The sequence below is a fragment of the Pocillopora verrucosa genome, chromosome 6 (genome assembly GCF_036669915.1).
Source record: "Pocillopora verrucosa isolate sample1 chromosome 6, ASM3666991v2, whole genome shotgun sequence".
Classification (NCBI taxonomy): Eukaryota; Metazoa; Cnidaria; class Anthozoa; order Scleractinia; family Pocilloporidae; genus Pocillopora; species Pocillopora verrucosa.
In genome coordinates this window covers 923,797-942,132 of record NC_089317.1, presented here as the reverse complement: position 1 = coordinate 942,132, position 18,336 = coordinate 923,797, and the positions used below count along the sequence as shown (strand labels likewise).

Sequence of the window (18,336 nt, the reverse complement as noted above, 5' to 3'; positions counted from 1 at the left end):
ACTCTTCTCTGTGCGAGGGTAAGAAGCCAAATGAAAAATAAATTTTCTTTCCTTTCCCGTTTTCAAAACTTTTTTCGCCGCCTCAAATCAGGCACAACAGAAATCAAATTCAAGAACAGCAAATTCACAATTCAAAGAAAAAGCCACAATAATGTACAACGCTCCTCATGGCGTAACAAGGAATTCATGTTTACACGTCGTAGACTTACTTTTACAATGATGTTATTAACCAATCAAACTCAGTACTTTGTTCTTAACCGAGCTACTTGCATTTATCTGTTTCTTGCAATCAGTCTCATCACGTTAACAACTAGCACCCTGAACAGCCCATGTTTATTTTTTCAAAGCTTTACAGCTGAAAAACTAAATTTAGCAACAATCATTCTTTTCCCGTTATAAAAAAATTGAAATATCTTTATGAGTAGCTGATGTGATGATGGGGAAATTTAATGATGTATGACTTTTTATTGTTTCAAACAATCTAACAAAAGTTTATCTTATCAGCAATTCTTCCTTCGAGCTCCTTTATGTTACCTTGCTAGTCATAAAAGAGAGTCTGGTATTGTATCTTATTCTCGCCACCTATTCGCTGGAGGAAATGTTGATATTGTAAAGTAAAGCAAAATATTCCTCACTTCTGTGACTTGAAAGTCTAAAAAATCGGTCAAAGCGCGATCAAAACCACTAAGCTCTTATCAGTGATATGCGAGGAGCTCCAATATTTACTGACGATCTTACGAGCAAGTTGTAATCCAACATCCATCCTTTAGATTTTTATAATAATTATTTAAACCGATCATTTTAATATTCCATCCAGCAGTAACTCTTTGTACTTGTCTTTTCTTTGTACAGATAATTTCATATCTTCGTGCGGTTTCCTAACTATCCAGATATCCTTTCTTTTCCAAAGGTGAGCGGCTTAAAGTTTATTTCAGAAATATTTAGCGCTAAAATATAGATTTGCTATATCTTAATAATAGACATAAAACCTTGTTGATCGATCTGATTACTCTCACCACTTGATTTCTGTAAGGTATCTTGATATTGTAAGGAGAAACTACATTTCCATCATTTCTTTAAAGATACAAAATACGAAGATCCTGTATGTTATTTTATATATATTATAAAATTTTCAGAGAAATGCGCGCGCCGTGACTGGTCAGAACTAGTTCATTATATTTCCATAAAGCACGCGCCTTATGTCACACGAGTACTGTTGAAGAAATGTAAAATGGTTTCCATGTTTACATAGCCTGATGTAAACACGCGGGAGGTTGGGAGAACACGAGATAAGCGTAGAAAACCACGACGCCAAGCGGAGTGGTTTCCAGCTTATCGGGTGTTCTCCCAACCTCCCAAGTGTTTACATCAGGCTACGTAAACACGGAAACCATTTTACATTTCTTTTATAAAATAACTAATGAAAGAGGAACGAAAACCGTGTTTACATACGCCCATGTAAAATGGTTTTATGGCCAATCAGAGCGCGCGTACTATTTGAATTATTTTATAATGAGATATAATGCACGCAGCCTACGTCAACGGTCCGCACTTCTCGAGTGTTCATAAAAAATTCCCGCGTGCTTACATAACTTAACAATGCACTCAGCGCGTTTTTTTAATTTCTTTATTATAGGCAATCTAGAAAAAAATGTTCTTCCTTAGTTTTTTTTTGTGGTTTCTTCTTACCAAACGTGTGAGTAAAACGTTCTTATATTAGCTATTTGCAATAACGTTTGTTTGACAGCGAAAGTCTAATTTCACTCTCTTACTTATGTTTTTATCAGTCACACCATCGGGAGACTAAAGAAGACATTTTCTGTTTTCAAAGGTGAGACTTTTTTCCCATTTTAAGTTCTGTATTGTCAATGTTTCCTCAGTTTCAATTAAGTGTAAAAGTGCTGTACCAAGAGAACTAACCAGGGAAAAAACCGAACGTTCTGCAAGTGTGACTGATAGAGTTAACAAAAGATATTTAACAAAGCAATTTAACTGTTTAAGTCTCTAAATATACTAGGGAAAGCGAAAAATCCCATGTCTGACAAGCTCATTGAGATCTACGGCATTTATATGTATGATTTCACGCATCTCAAAAGCGAGTTTCTGATACTGACACGCCGGCTTTATCTGTACGGGGACACAAGGTTAGAAATACCAACACATATATTTATCTGAACATTCTGGAGACATTGAGTGGTTTCACACTTCGTTTTACAGTGGAATGTAACTTTTTTTATTGAATTTATTTCCATCAAATATTTCTGCTATCAGACAACACAAGATTTGTGTGGCGTAGAAGAACGTCCCTGGATCAATGAGAGATGTTTTGATTTGTCTCGATTCATAATCAGATTTAAGTACTGAAGAATTTAATGAAGAGCAAGAGATTAGAAGCAAATTAAGTCCCTGGATTTTGAAAGTCAATTTGATAGCTTTGGTATGATACTGCAATGAAATACAGAAATATCAAAGACAATTGAAAGTTTTCGAGACTGCAAGAGTTATCAAAATAGATTACCAAAGTAAAAAAAGAAAACCTTCTCGCATGTTGACCATCCTGGCTGCGCGGGTAAAAAATATCAACATTGGTAAAACTACCATAACCAAAATTTTATAATTTCTTGCCGCAAAGTATGAAGGGAATGATTTTAAAAAGTTTGAGGATACATTCAGGTAGGAAAAATATTTTTAAAAAAATGACAAAAAAGGAAACATCTATCTCGTTAAATTTTTCTGTTGTTGAAGGTTTATATGTACTGTATTCTTTCAAGTAATTTTCAATTCCAAATTGAAAATCTAATCCGGTAAAAATCTTTCCGATTTAAGCCACTCACTCGGCTGGAGCGAGTGATGGGGGGGGGGGGGGGTGCATGAGGGCGAAAAAACGAGTGAGCACAAGGGATGGGAAAGAAGAATCTAGCTCCTTCATAGTCCTACAAAAAAAATTCAGCCACTTACCGTCCACTAAGAAAGAAGGGACAGCTTGCGCTTTCATCTTCTCTCCTGATAAAAATCACAGATATAGGATTCTTCAGGAAAAGTCAAAATTGTTCTTCAAAACCAAAACATATCAATAACATAAATGCCATCTGTTGAAGTTAGAAGTCCGAGGAAATCTTCTTCCTGAGTAAAAAGCATTATTCAGGAAAGTTCTTTCAACTAACAGGCAGATACAGCGAGTTGCAGAGGTCAGTGTGAATGACATGAATGCACGCGCAAGACGCGTCGTGTAGAATACATTCCCACTAAAATGGTCCCGTTCTATTCACAATGTCTACCCAGTAGAAGTTCCAGAAATAATAATGTTGATGTAGATTCAACATATTTTATGTCGTTTAATTTGTTACACAAACACCAATTTAACAATGCTTTGAGTTGAACATAAATTTTAACGGCTAACGGTGCTAATTTTGATTCACCCTCTAATGAATGTAAGTGGAAGTCACTTTCAAACAGAACACTGCGACCAGATTCAGTTCTAATTAATTGTGTGGCATGTAAAAAGTAAATAATCAGTGAGTTGAACGCCAGCATAGCACGATCAATGGATTAACCGATGATCAATTGCTTAAAAAAATTGATAGAGCTTGTCTTGAATTAAACAAAAAAGACAGGCGCTCATGCATCTATAGAAAGTCTTAGTTTTTGCTGATTCTTTTCTAACGTTTGGGGAAATTCTTTTAACATTCAGGACATAACGTAATGAATAACGCCGCAGAAATCCTAAAATCAGTCCAGATTGGTTTGGATGTCGCCATATTTCTCCTCAACACTGATCGTGGCCTACAAGCGACCGAGTTATGTAATGAATGTTTATTTCTACTTCACAAGCTTGACTCTGGTATTGACCTTGATCATGATATCGCTGATGTATTATTCAATGTGTTCTACGCCACCTCTGGTTACACAAATGCAGCACGATACACCACAAAACTTATTGACAAGTTTCTCCTCGCTGCAGAAATAACCATACAACTGGGAGACAAATACGAGGCAAAATGTTGGTTTGCAGAGGCAAAGCAACTTTTTAAAAGCGCTCTTACCATCATGAAAGCGATTGGCCACCGTAGAGAAGAGGCAGTGGCTTACGCGAGACTTGGATCTCTTTGTTTTATCCTCTGCGAGTATCTAAAGGCGAAAGAATATTATGAGAAAGCAATTGCCATCGCAATAGAAATCGGCGACAGAAATAGAGAAGGAACAACATACGGGAACCTCGGAGTTGTGTTTCAATCCCTTGGCGAATGTCAGAAGGCCAAAGAATATTACGAGAAAGCACTTGCCATCGCGATAGAAATCGGCGACAGAAATGGAGAAGGAACAACATACGGGAACCTCGGAGCTGTGTTTCAATCCCTTGGCGAATATCAGAAGGCCAAAGAATATTACGAGAAAGCACTTGCCGTCGCGATAGAAATCGGCAACAGAAATGGTGAAGGAAGAACATACGGGAACCTCGGAGCTGTGTTTCAATCCCTTGGCGAATATCAGAAGGCCAAAGAATATTACGAGAAAGCAATTGCCATCGCGATAGAAATCGGTGACAGAAATGGAGAAGGATCAACATACGGGAACCTCGGAGCTGTGTTTCAATTCCTTGGCGAATATCAGAAGGCCAAAAAATATTACGAGAAAGCAATTGCCATCGCGATAGAAATCGGCAACAGAAAAGGAGAAGGAACAACATACGGGAACCTCGGAGGTGTGTTTCAAGTCCTTGGCGAGTATCAGAAGGCCAAAGAATATTACGAGAAAGCACTTGCCATCGCGATAGGCATCGGCAACAGAAATGGTGAAGGAACAACATACGGGAACCTCGGAGCTGTGTTTCATTCCCTTGGCGAATATCAGAAGGCCAAAGAATATTACGAGAAAGCAATTGCCATCGCGATAGAAATCGGCGACAGAAAAGGAGAAGGAACAACATACAGGAACCTCGGAGGTGTGTTTCAATTCCTTGGCGAGTATCAGAAGGCCAAAGAATATAACGAGAAAGCACTTGCCATCACGATAGACATCGGCGACAGAAATGGTGAAGGAACAACATACGAGAACCTCGGAGCTGTGTTTAAATCGCTTGGCGAATATCAGAAGGCCAAAGAATATTACGAGAAAGCACTTGCCGTCGCGATAGACATCGGCTTCAGAAATGGAGAAGGAACAACATACGAGAACCTCGGAGCTGTGTCTAAATCCCTTGGCGAATATCAGAAGGCCAAAGAATATTACGAGAAAGCACTTGCCATCGCGATAGAAATCGGCGACAGAAATGGAGAAGGAACAACATACGGGAACCTCGGAGTTGTGTTTCAATCCCTTGGCGAATATCAGAAGGCCAAAGAATATTACGAGAAAGCACTTGCCATCGCGATAGAAATCGGCGACAGAAATGGAGAAGGAAGCACATACGGGAACCTCGGAGCTGTGTTTCAATCCCTTGGCGAATATCAGAAGGCCAAAGAATATTACGAGAAAGCACTTGCCATCGCGATAGAAATCGGCGACAGAGGAGGAGAAGGAACAAGATACGGGAACTTCGGAGGTGTGTTTGAATCCCTTGGCGAATATCAGAAGGCCAAAGAATATTTCGAGAAAGCACTTGCCATCGTTATAGAAATCGGCGACAGAAATGGTGAAGGAAGAACATACGGGAACCTCGGAGTTGTGTTTCAATCCCTTGGCGAATATCAGAAGGCCAAAGAATATTACGAGAAAGCACTTGCCGTCGTGATAGAAATCGGCAACAGAAATGGTGAAGGAAGAACATACGGGAACCTCGGAGCTGTGTTTCAATCCTTTGGCGAATATCAGAAGGCCAAAGAATATTACGAGAAAGCACTTGCCATCGCGATAGAAATTGGCGACAGAAAAGGAGAAGGAACAACATACGGGAACCTCGGAGCTGTGTTTCATTCCCTTGGCGAATATCAGAAGGCCAAAGAATATTACGAGAAAGCACTTGCCGTCGCGATAGAAATCGGCAACAGAAATGGAGAAGGAAGAACATACAGGAACTTTGGAGCTGTGTTTCAATCCCTTGGCGAATATCAGAAGGCCAAAGAATATTACGAGAAAGCAATTGCCATCGCAAAAGGAATAGGAGACAGAAGAAACGAATGTTCAGCATACTTAGCCCTTGGAAGTGTTTACTGCAGGCTTAGGAAATATCGTCAAGCTAAAGAATATTTCGACAAAGCACTCAGCATCAGTACAGCAATTGGAGAAAGAAGAAATGAAGGATGCAGTTCATCAGGTTTGGCAGATGTGTTCGCTTTTATCAATGACAATCAGAAAGCAAAAGAACATTATCAGAAGGCGCTCACCATCAGCAAGGAATGTGGCGATAAAGCTCTGGAAGGACAAAGGTACCTCAACCTCGGAAATCTATCTGGATCGCTTGGTGAATACGACGAGGCAGAAGATTACTTAGAAAAGGCTCGCTCCATAAGCAGTGGAATTGGAGACATAATGACTGAGTTTAGAAGCCTTCTCTGCATCACACAGTTAAAGGTATCGCAATCACAGGTTGTGGAGGCAAAGGAACATCTCCTTCAATGTATTGGAAAATATGAACAATTGAGGAGTTTTCTTAAAGGAAACAAAGAGTTTGAAATATCTCTGTTAGAAGAGCACGGTAGTTTTCCTTATCACTTGCTCACTACTTTGCTTTGCGATACTGGCAAATTTCAAGACGCTCTTTATGTCGAGGAGCTGGGACGAGCGAGAGTCCTCGTAGAATGCATGGCAGAGAAGTTCTCCGTTGAAAGCCATATCTCGGCTGATCCAAAATTGTGGTTTGGGATTGAAAACATCGTGAAAAAAGAGAGTAACTGTGTCTTTTTGTACATTTCGTATCGTGAGCGGCAAGTTTGTCTCTGGGTTTTGAAAGCAAATGGAGACATTTCCTTTCGAGTCACCGACAAAGTGAAAGACAGCACTCTCATTCCTGAGAATGTTTGCAACGTGGAGGGAATTTTCAAAAAGAGCGCCGCCAGCTTTGGCGTTTTATTCACAGCGAATTGCGAAGATCGATCTTTGGATGGCAACGTAACGACATCTCTTTTTGAAGAGAGCCGAGCAACTTTGCGCGGTGACGAAAGCAAAGAAACCGAAAGAATTCATCATTTGTGTTACAAATGGATCATCGCTCCTGTGGTAGATTTACTTACAGAGCCTGAAATCATCATTGTGCCGGATCGTTTCTCCTATCGAGTCCCATTTGCTGCCTTGCGTGATGAATCAGCCGGAAAGTATCTCTCAGAGACTTACAGAATCCGTATCGTCCCTTCTCTGACGACCCTCCAGCTCATTCATGATTGTCCAGCGGATTATCACAGTGGAACTGGTGCACTTGTAGTGGGTGATCCTAAGGTTGGCCAGGTGTATTACGATGGACGTGTCGCTAACTTTGTATCATTGTTCTGTGCTAGAAAGGAAGCAGAGATGGTTGGTCGACTGCTGGGAGTTCAGCCTTTGTTAGGAGAGTCTGCAACCAAGCAGGCAGTGCTTCAAGCGATACCTTCAGTGAGTCTCATACATGTTGCCGCGCATGGAAATGCCGAAAGAGGAGAGATTGCCCTGTCGCCTAAATGTCCTAAATGTATCACCAACAGTTTTCCACAAGAAGAAGACTACCTCTTGACAATGTCCGACATTTTCGGAGTTCAAGTGCGAGCAAAACTGGTTGTATTGAGCTGTTGTCACAGTGCGCGTGGATTGGTCAAAGCCGAAGGAGTTCTCGGAATCGCTCGTGCATTCTTAGCATCCGGTGCACGTTCAGTGTTGGTAGCATCGTGGGCCATAGAAGACGAAGCAACGGAGCAGCTCATGACTCATTTCTACAAACACCTTGTACGTGGAGAAAGTGCCAGTGAATCTCTTCATCAGGCCGTAAAATGGTTGAGAAGCAACGGCTTTCCCAAACCTAATCAATGGGCTCCATTTGTGCTGATGGGAGACGACGTGACGTTGGATTTTACATACATCGGGTAGGTCTAGTTCTGATAAGAAATTTCCAATAGCTATCTTAGGGAATGTTAAGCAGGGGGGGGGGGGAGGGAGGTTTGGGGGCTGCTTGAGGATTTTGGTTGTCTCCCAGTAAAATTCACCTGAACCCCTGTAAGGCTCCATAATATTCTTTAGACCCCCCTCACCCCCTCCCCCACCCCCTCCCCCACCCCCTCCCCCACCCCCTCCCCCACAGAACCAGAAGATTTTGATGAATCATTTTCAAAATTGGCCTTGAATCAAAGTTGCTTTTGTGTGCAAAATCTTCAGAAATTATTCTTCAAACGGAAGCCCGAGGATGATAGACAGGCCATTAAGTAAATGCAACGAAAGCAACTTGAGAGATATAAGCTACCTAATGACTTTGAAGTTGATAGCTATTTGAGCTGTATGTCTGGCTTCTTTGAATCTTTTAGAAATTCTGATCTGTATAATGCTTTAGAGTTGAAATTGTATTATGTTTGTTTCAGGAAAGAGGAACACAAGGAGGACAACAACGAAGCAGGGAAGAAACAGAGTAACAACTGATCCTGCACAAAGATTATCTTTCCTGCACATTGTTTTTGAATGGACACTGGTATTAGTTTGAACAGACATTTTTCATTTTATTGTAGATAAATGGTTATTTTTGAATGCTCTTGCAAATAAGGCTGAATCGAAAGCTAGTGACACTGAAAGCTGCATTTCAGCCCTCAGACCTATTAAGGGGGCTAAAATGAATCAGGATGAAAAAATTGAAAGCATGAAATTAACTAAATGTTTATTAATATGAGAATTTTGGTAAAGTTTCCTTTGGATCATAATTGGGAAACTCTAAAACTAAACACTAACTTGTTTTGTGAGTTATGTAAAAAACAGAAGAAAAGGAGAACAAGCATTGCACAAAATACTACTGCAAAAGTCAAACAGATGAGTGAAAACAATTCCTAAGATGTCAATGAAACAATCTCCCAGAATTCAGAGCAGAAAGATAACTGATATTATTGAAAAGATAGTTGGAATACCTGAAGGAAAACAAAATCACAAACCAGGAATGCATGGCTTTGTTGTGTACGATGTTGTACAAGAGGCAGTTTTTTATGCATTTTTTCCCTCTACCTTAGGGGGTTTGGTGGGGAGGTCAGTATTGTCATATTTTTGTCTTTTAGAACTTTCAGGAAAAGGTAAATGCTAAAGAAGTTGTTGATATGATGTTTTAAAATGGTTCATCAAAAGGATCTGTTAGGAATAATATAATTAGTGATGAGATTTTGTAACTGATGGCAGAATTTGTTCCTAATGGTCAGTGGCTCCTAAAAACTTATTGATTCTTAGGAGGCCTACTTATTCTTTGGCCAACTTGAAGGCTTTTGTTCCTGTGGTCGCTTTACATTTTTCTCTTATTTGAAGTACTTTTGCATTTTTTATTTTTCTGATTTTTCAGTTTTGTTAATTAAGTGAAATTTATTATTTTTCTAAGATAAGAGTAAATAAATAAAACTGAGGATGGAATTGGATTGTTGGAGTTAATTCTCAGATTTATTTTGCAGCCTTAGACTTGGTCTGACAAAATACACTAAACAATTGTTTTCTGCAGAGTTTTATCCACAAGTTCACAATCGTGTCACATTGATTTTCTTTTTTCACTACCTCTTTTAATGTTTTGGCCTTCATTAATATATCCTTGTGTTTTGCCATTGATTATCATTTTTACATTGACTCATGGCCAACTGTATTCAACAGCTCAGAAACTTCATCACCAAACTACCCCTGTATTGGAATGACCACATTGAATTTTGATGTAGTATGAGGGCTGAAGAGCAACAGTTTGTGGAGAGAGATTTGTGCTGAGGACTGTGTGCCGTTTGAAAGTGAAATGATGGTGAAGGTGGGGGAGGGGGGAGACAAGCCATAGTTCCTCCACCCTCCCTCCTCTAGGTTTTCCTTAGGTTCTCCTATCCCTGATGCTCCTCCTTATCCCACTTCATACCAGCCAACTTTCAAAATTCATTTTCAGCACTGAACCATTTAGCTACCAAAAGTGATGAAAATGCAACTTCCCTAAAAACATAAGTGCATTGTTGAGTAAACAAGTAAAGAGAATTAAGTACATCAGCTTAGAGGAGGTAGATTCCATCATCCTTTTAACTGACATCCCAGGAAATGAACAACTACAAGGTCAAGATAATTCTAAATCCTTTAACCCTTTAACTCCCACGAGTGACCAAGACAGAATTTCTCCTTACAATATCAACACAATATCAACCAGATAAGTGATGAGATTAAAGAAAAATATCAATTTGGGGATAATTAGTTGATCCAATACTCAATTCTCTGAACTAACATTATAGGAATTGTATGGTTGACATTAAGGAGAATTAGAAATTTGATCTGAGAGTTAAAGGGTTTAGGTTACTTCCCAGCTTCGCAGGTGTCCTTCAGGAAAAAATTCGTATGCATGCTAGTTTAACCAAAATCATAGCAAACTATATATCAGAAGAAAGCTTGATAAATGCAGATTACTATAAAAAAATAAAATTTAAGCAACCTTCCTTTAAGGAAGTGACAGAAGCCAGTAAGGCATAAAGCAACTGAAGGTTCTTCTATTGAATTTATCAGGCATCGGATGCTGATGCATGAGCAAAATAGCTGCACAGTCACATTCACAAGGCATCGATCAACATAAGTATGTTGTGCTTTTTCGATATTCTGATTGGTTGAGTAGATATCAGCATCTAAAGTTAGAGTACCTAAAAATATGCGAGAAATGTTGTGTAAATGGACTCCACAGGACAAATATTTCAAATATCAAAATTTCCCAACACACTTTTGGTTCTCATTATTCCTAGCATGTTTTAGGGCAATTTGATGAAAATCAATCAAATCTGTACACCATATAAATTCATTCAAAGTTGTTGTATTACTCCCTAAATCACACATGAGATTTTAGCTCCTAAAGGTTTGCAAACAACTTGTGCCATGCCAGGAGATTACCTCACCTCCTGAAAACGCACACCAATAGGACAATGGGACCTCCTGGCGTCAATGACAATGGATCAAGATTTCCTGTAAAAAGTGACCCATTGCCTCTGAAGGAGGGAACTAACCTTACCTCCCAGAAGTGATTAACATTTAACTTCTCCCTATAATATCCATATATTACTTGGCAAACAGGTAATGAGAATACTCAGGTAGAAGTTGTTGTCTTGATCTAACATCAAATTCTCATAACTAACTTGCAAAGAAATGTGTAGCAGCTTGAGGGGAGAATTAGCAATTAGATCTTAGGAGTTGAAGGGTTAATTAAAATAAAATATCAGAAAATAGATTGCTTGGCTGATGCTAATACTGTGCCTTTTCTCTCAAATAAGCCATAATTGAGTAAGTTAAGTTTTTGAATGAGTTCTATATCTTAAGAGTGTGAACTCTAGGAGCAGGTGAAAATTTAAAGATCTAAACAAAATAGAGAATTATTTATATCACCAATAGGTTGAAATCTTGTTTCACTTGCTTGCAAGGGCATAAAAAGAATATAAAGCAAGTTTGGTTTAATATGAAGAAGGATGTTTTTTTGTTGCATCACAAGTAGGGGACAAAACAATTCTGATGGGGAATCAAATCTTAGACTTTCTGAATCAACCCTACAATTGGACACTGAGCCACAGAGACTCTCTTGACAAAGGCCATTACAAGATTCATGTGTCATGGTAGGTTGTTTACACTTTGTTGCTGGATACAAAGCCATCTTTGAGTCCACAAACTACACAATACTTTTCCACATCTGTTCTCTGCTCTGTTCTGGAATTGTTCCTTTTTGGCCAATATGCTTGTCTCACACCTGGCTCATATCAACTTTACTGGATTCATGAGACATCTCGCCTTAAGTCTCTCTTCTGACTGTTTCTGTGAGAAAACAACAATGAGCAAGTCAATATGTATCATTTTAATTCAAAGTGGTCCTATATTTAAGCACTTTGCTCTTGAAGTATACAAACTAGCAAGAATGGATGGATGAGATATTCTGAGGAAGCAGATGTTGACGGAAGTTGTAGATTATGAAGGGGAAATGTAAACAGAAATGATCTCCATCCCCCTGACCATCTAATTAAAAGATAGAACAAACACTAACTCCAACGATGCTAAATTTCTCATGTGCAAAGGAAAGAAACCTTAGTGAAGTTTACAAAATAACCTAATACTTATTAAGATTTCCAAACTACTTAAATTTCCATCAGAGATAAAAAAATTGAATTTCCCCCTATATGTTTTCTTAACAAATTTATTCAAACAAATACTATCATGCCTATAAAAGACACCAGCCATAATAGAGAGAAGAAAATTTATTCTCTTAGTCAGTAATAAGTGCGTCATTGAAAAAGTCATTTCTGTAGATTTACAGAAATTTTATTGCTACCCAAGTGGTAAGTCAAAGACAATTGTTACAGAAGATTCCAAAGAGGATTGCAAGTTTGTAAAATGGGTAGCTTGTAAAACAAATGTAAAAGGAAATTTTTAATTCAATCAACAAACTTGACCATTTCTCACAAAGGAAAAAGTGTGAGGAATTTTTTCCTGCTCATGGAATGTGCTTAATGCAATGTCAAAAGGTTACCTGAGTAGCTGAGTAGACAATTCAAACGCACATAGAATGAGAAGTGCTCTTCAATAATTGTAGAAGATAGTGCTGAGATATATTTGTGTTTGATCAAAGTAGCAATTGAGGTTAAGTGGCTCAAACTAAGGGAAAATATTACACAAACTAAAGTAAAAAAAAATGCGTTTCAAAATGTAACATTGCCCTGACTTAAAATGAAGCGATTGCAGAGAAAACTGAAAACAAGAACTACACCAATAACACAGACAAAAGGTAAAATGTAAGAGAGATAAAGCAAATAACTGACTTTCGATAGCATCTAAGAACAAACTTATAGCAATGCACTTAGGTAGAGATTATCTAGTAGTGATGATCGAAATTGAATCTCTTTAAGTGCCCTTAAATAGGAATTGATTGGAGATAACAAACTTAATAATTGTGTAATAATAATTAACTAACAAAAGAATGATTGATAAAAGTAGAATCTCTGTTGCCTAATAAAAATTGCAACATTGTACAAGCACATCTAAGCTATCAAACAGTTTCATGATCCACATCTTTGTCTCTCAAAAGAAAGTTTCTTTTCAGCTTTCTAAAGGAGATAAACAATAAGTGCCATGAATGCATATTCTGTCTATAGTTAAAAATTACTATAACAGCTTTGTTGTTTCCTTACAGGTATTCTTAGCTTGCCAAAAAAGAGAGAAAGGACATAATGAGCCTATTTCAAGATTACAATAAACACTGTTACTCTGTACTTGCAGAACTATTATCAATAACATAAAAATGTTATTATCATAATTATATTATCATCAAAAATAGTCTACCAAAGTAATTTGCCTATTTGACATTGCATCTGGAATTTTTATTTATTTATTTTGCTAGTAGGCCTGCAATGCATTGAGAAACAGCACTGAATGAAGAACATCTGACCTCTCAAACAAATAAACCATCAATTTTTTTCTTTCTGAAGAAATAAAAATATGAAGACATAACAATAATCACAGTGAATGCAAGTGAGGATTTCTAAACTATATCACATATTCTGTTCATGGCTGCACATCAGTGAGAGAGTTTTTTTTTCTCACAAAAGGCAATCTAAGCCTAAAAACATAAAGCAAGAACTTATATCAAAATTGTAGTATACACTTTTGGCTTGCACTTAGAGAATTATTGTTATTATTGCTATTATTACATCTATTCTTGTCATTATTAAAAAAAAGTAAACAATAGGCCTGCAATGCATTGGTAAACAAAAAAAATCTATCTCACGGCTTATTTGTGATTGATAAGGGACAATGAAAGCACTCCAACATAGGTCTGCAGTGCATACCTGTGTTGCTTTTCATTCACAACAAGGGGTTTTCTCTATGACAAATCACCAAGACCAACAAATGGATGAAACACAAAACCTCTCTGAGTTTTTAAGAGAAAAGACATGTCTCTAAGTGTAATGAAGACCCCTATACATTTCACCCTTTAACTCTCATGGAAATCATGACTGAATTTCTCATTATAATATCAAAACAATATCAAGAAGACAAGTGATGAGAACAAAGAGAATCAACACCATCATCATCTTCATTATCACAAAGTAAGATCTCCATGTACACCTAAGCAGTCTTTTTTAGGTAAAAAAACAAAACAAAAACAAAAAAAAGTGGAAGAATCATCATCATCATCATCATCATCACTGTTATTATCACAAAAGAGATGTTTTCTATGAAAAATTAGTGAGACCAAATAATGGATATAAAAAAAATCCTATCTGAGTTTTTACAAGAAAGTGACAATGTGTAATGAAGACCCCATCAGATTTAACCTTTTAACTTTCAAGAGTGAAAATTTACCATGATAATAATATCAAAACTAAATCAAGGAGACGAGTGATGAGAATAAAGAAAAGTATTAATTAGGGGATTATTGGTTGATCCAATAACAAATTCTCAAAACTAACATCATAGGAGTTTTAGGGTAGAAAGTAAGGAGAATTACTAATAAGATCTTGGGAGTGTAATGGTTGAAAGAATCTGCTCTTTGACTCAATCAACTCTCATTGTATTTCAAAAGCATATGACAAAGGAAATATTTCTGTCAGCTTCAGACAAGTTAAAGAATCCTTCATATAAACACTCAAGCACTTTGAGGAGAAATATAACCCCCAATTATTCTATGACAAAGCCAAAGTCCTAAAAGTTAGATAAGTGACAATGTATGATGAACACCCTGATCATCATCATCATCAAATTTGACGTACATAAGACAAAGGAAATGTCTCAGGTCAAGGAGATTTAAAGAATCCTTTAGATGAACAGTCAAACACCTAAAGGAAAGATTTCCCTATAACCCCATACTTTAAAGATGTAGTCCTAAAATCAGTGCACTGTTTATACCAATGTTTCTATGTTCTTATAACTGTGTGTATAATGATCTATGGGTTACACAGAAATCTTGCCTACTCTGACACAGAGCAACACATGTACAGATGACTGGCCTCAATTCAAATCATTTCAAACCTCATAATTGTTTAGCCATGTGAGACCTTGAGATGTCAAGGTTACATATATATCACATGTAAGTTATCCCTGCCAAATTGGACTAGTTTTACCCTGTAACTCCCATGAGTGACCAAGACAGAATTTCTCCTTACAATATCAGTACAATATCAAGCAGACAAGTGATGAGAATAAAGAAAAATATTAATATAGGAATGACTAGTTGATCCCATACAAAATTCTCCAAACTTTCATCACAAGAACTATAAGGCTGACAGTAAGGAGAATTACTAATGAGATCTTAGGAGTTTAAGGGTTAAGGTGATTCCTCAGTAATTAGCCCTGCACATCATGTACTGTGCATAATATCACATAATCAAGCCAATAAGCATATATGCATTCCAAGAACATTGTATTGTTTATCAATCAATGGACCAGGTAAAGAGGTGCTATGGTCTTTACCTCTTAAATGAGCAAAGTGACCATGTTTTATTTCCCATAGTTTCAAATTATGACCCTGAAAGGAATGACTCTAAGAACATTTTGAGTCGATATCGTTTAAATTTGCGTGATATTCCCTCAAATTATATATGAAATTGTTCCATACACTCGAGACTTACTACCTATCAAGCTTTTTTCCAGCAGCAGCAAAATGTACAGTGAACCGATGAAATGACGGGCATGATTAGTGCCAGTACAGGCATAAATGGGGTAAGTTTGGTGCATATATCTCCTAAACAAGCGAGATGACCTATCTCTCTTTTTGTCTTTTTCGAAACAGACATTGGTAAGGAACATTTAAGGAAAGTTTACCAAAAATTGTCCCATAACTTCTTTTCTGAAGAATCACCTTGAAGGTAGTTAAATAATTAAATCAAGTGAAATCAATTTCAGAAGTCGTATGTTGTCACTCCAGTCATTTGTAATAGACCATCTTATTATTCATCCACGACATTAGGTCATCGACTGAAAAAATTAAGGGTAAAATTTCCGCACAGCCCCATACTACATTATGCATTCAGTTCTTGGATAGAGAAAACAACGACAAAACAATACAATACAAGAAAGTACAAAGCGTACCCAGATTGAAACACTATGACTTTTAATATTCAGAGCTGTACACTAAAACTTTCTTTCTTACCTCATTCTGGAACAATTCTGTTAGAAAGGGAATGTGCCTGAAAAAGTGTTTAGCGAAAAGTGTTCACCAGATGACATCGTACAGAAGATTATTCTGAATTAAGCCGTTTTGAAAATTCGAGTTAGTAGTGGTTACAATGAAATTGCTGCGTCAGAGCTGCGTTAGTAAACAAGAAATGGCTTCATTTTAGAATCCAGTTTCCTCACGGCATGTTTCAGGACAGGGTTGCACTGGACTGGATCCAGATCTGTTCAGATATGTCCTCGAAGGCCCGTGAGAGGAACATTTTTAATATAAAGATTGCCAGTACTCTGAAATACCATAAAATTACATGAATGTAGGTTTTGGTTGAAATTTTAACTTTCTGTTTTGATAGCAGGTAGAAAGTATTCATTTCAAGGCATCACGGAAGTAAAATGCGCTGTGAGAGATTATTCAGCGTTAGTTGATTTCCGGTTGATTTTTTCCGATAAGTGACAGATGATTGAACAATAGGATCATATAATATATTTAAAATGAGAGAGACCAGAGACAAAAAAACAGTGAGAGATAGGTAGAAATAGGTAGAAACCTTGCGATTCACTCAAGTACTCTTTGGTTTGGCACCATCTCCATTCCTCTTGGCCGCAGTTATCAAAGAACATCTACAGCGATAAAAAATGGTGAACCCGGAAATAGTGGAGGAGATAGAGCGCAGTAGGTACGTAGATGATTTAATCAGTGGCGGGGAGACAACAAAACAAGCGTTAGAAATCAAGATGACAGCCACAACAATCTTTGGTGAGGCGACTTTCAAGCTGCACAAGCGGCATTCCAACAATCGGGAGTTAGAAGTTGAAACTGCGACTTCAGATGAAGAAAATCAGGGTTACGCCGAACAACAACTGGGAACCAGAAAGAGCGAATCAAAACTGCTGGGAGTCCCCTGGGACAAAGAAAAGGACGAAATTCAAGTCAGCTTCCCGATTTTGTTAAACGATAAAAATACAACTATATTTAATCTGAAATATCGCAAGAGTTTCCTTATATTGGTGTCGAGGAAAGGACTGGAAATATTGTATTATTTTAAACCATTCCTGCAAAAAAATTATAAAAAGGCAGGTTGATTACTTTTTATTCCTTTTGGAAGCCTTATCTTAAAGGTAGAGTTTGGTCACGTTTTCCTCGTTATGATAGTGAAGTTGACATAGAAACAGTTGTTCAGTTTCTATGGTAATTAGAACTCGTGATAGTGTCTTGGGAAAGCTATGTTATTAATTATTAAAGTTAATTTGTTAGTCCAGGAAGATTGAATCTCTCTGGTAAAAGGTCACGTTCGACACCTCTCGTTCTTAAAGGTGTAAACGTGTGATACCTTCACGTTTTGCAATTAGATAGTTATTATGACTAGCACGTAGCAACTTGGGGGTGGTACGCCCCTTCTTCTCCAACTTTTGTAATCATGATGTTGTTATGTAACGGTCTTCTAAGGCAATTTCTCTTAAGATACCCCTTTAGATGTGAATAATATTCCGTCAATAGGATAGTTATGATTTTTATATTACCAATCTCGTTTCTGTTCTGGCCTATCTCGACTGTAAGAATAAGAAATTTAAGGTGGAAAATGATTTTGTACCTGCGCAAATAACTCGAAGGCGCATACCTAGTGGACAGGAACTGTCATACGTAATCTAATGTGATTCGGCTGAGATGGAACGATGACGATACAAGAAGATTGACAGCTTGGTAGTGTCATCTGCAGTGTCACTCTTATAACAAAAAACGTGTGTCAGAGATTTTACTTCTAAAAATTTCAACCGCTGAGCCGACAAAAAGGGGTATCCTGGGAAAAGTCGTAAAAATCTACGATCCACTCGGTCTGGCTTCACCAGTGACCCTCTCTGGAAAAATGCTCTTCAGAGATGCCTGCGACACGAAGTTCGCGTGGGATAGCCCCCTACCAAGTGACTTACAAGCCAAATGGGAGAAATGGGAGCAAGGACCTCCAGAGCACGTGAACGCGCCAAGAAATGTCGTGAAGCATGTAGGGACGGGGCGGGGAAAGGAACACTCGAACGGGCAGTACAACACCTTTACCCACTGGAGCTGTCCTACGATCGGGAGAATGTAAAGGCTCCTCC

At 37.8% G+C, this 18,336-nt stretch overlaps 1 protein-coding gene and 1 long non-coding RNA gene across 2 annotated transcripts; one reads left to right on the top strand and one right to left on the bottom strand.

Moving 5' to 3' along the window:
* The first annotated feature begins 3,634 nt into the window (after positions 1-3,634).
* Positions 3,635-8,834, top strand: LOC131783183 (tetratricopeptide repeat protein 28-like). Its single transcript, XM_066168583.1, has 4 exons — positions 3,635-4,494; positions 4,855-6,142; positions 6,263-7,988; positions 8,478-8,834. The coding sequence occupies exons 1-4, from the start codon at positions 3,703-3,705 to the stop codon at positions 8,533-8,535; spliced, it is 3,864 nt and encodes a 1,287-aa protein (XP_066024680.1). The 5' UTR covers positions 3,635-3,702; the 3' UTR covers positions 8,536-8,834.
* Positions 8,835-9,431: 597 nt separating this feature from the next.
* LOC136281729 (uncharacterized) lies at positions 9,432-16,407 on the bottom strand. Its single transcript, XR_010717939.1, has 3 exons — positions 16,217-16,407; positions 10,986-11,889; positions 9,432-10,047 (listed from the first exon to the last, which is right to left on the bottom strand). It is a non-coding gene; the product is annotated as an uncharacterized lncRNA (long non-coding RNA).
* Between the last annotated feature and the right edge of the window lie 1,929 nt (positions 16,408-18,336).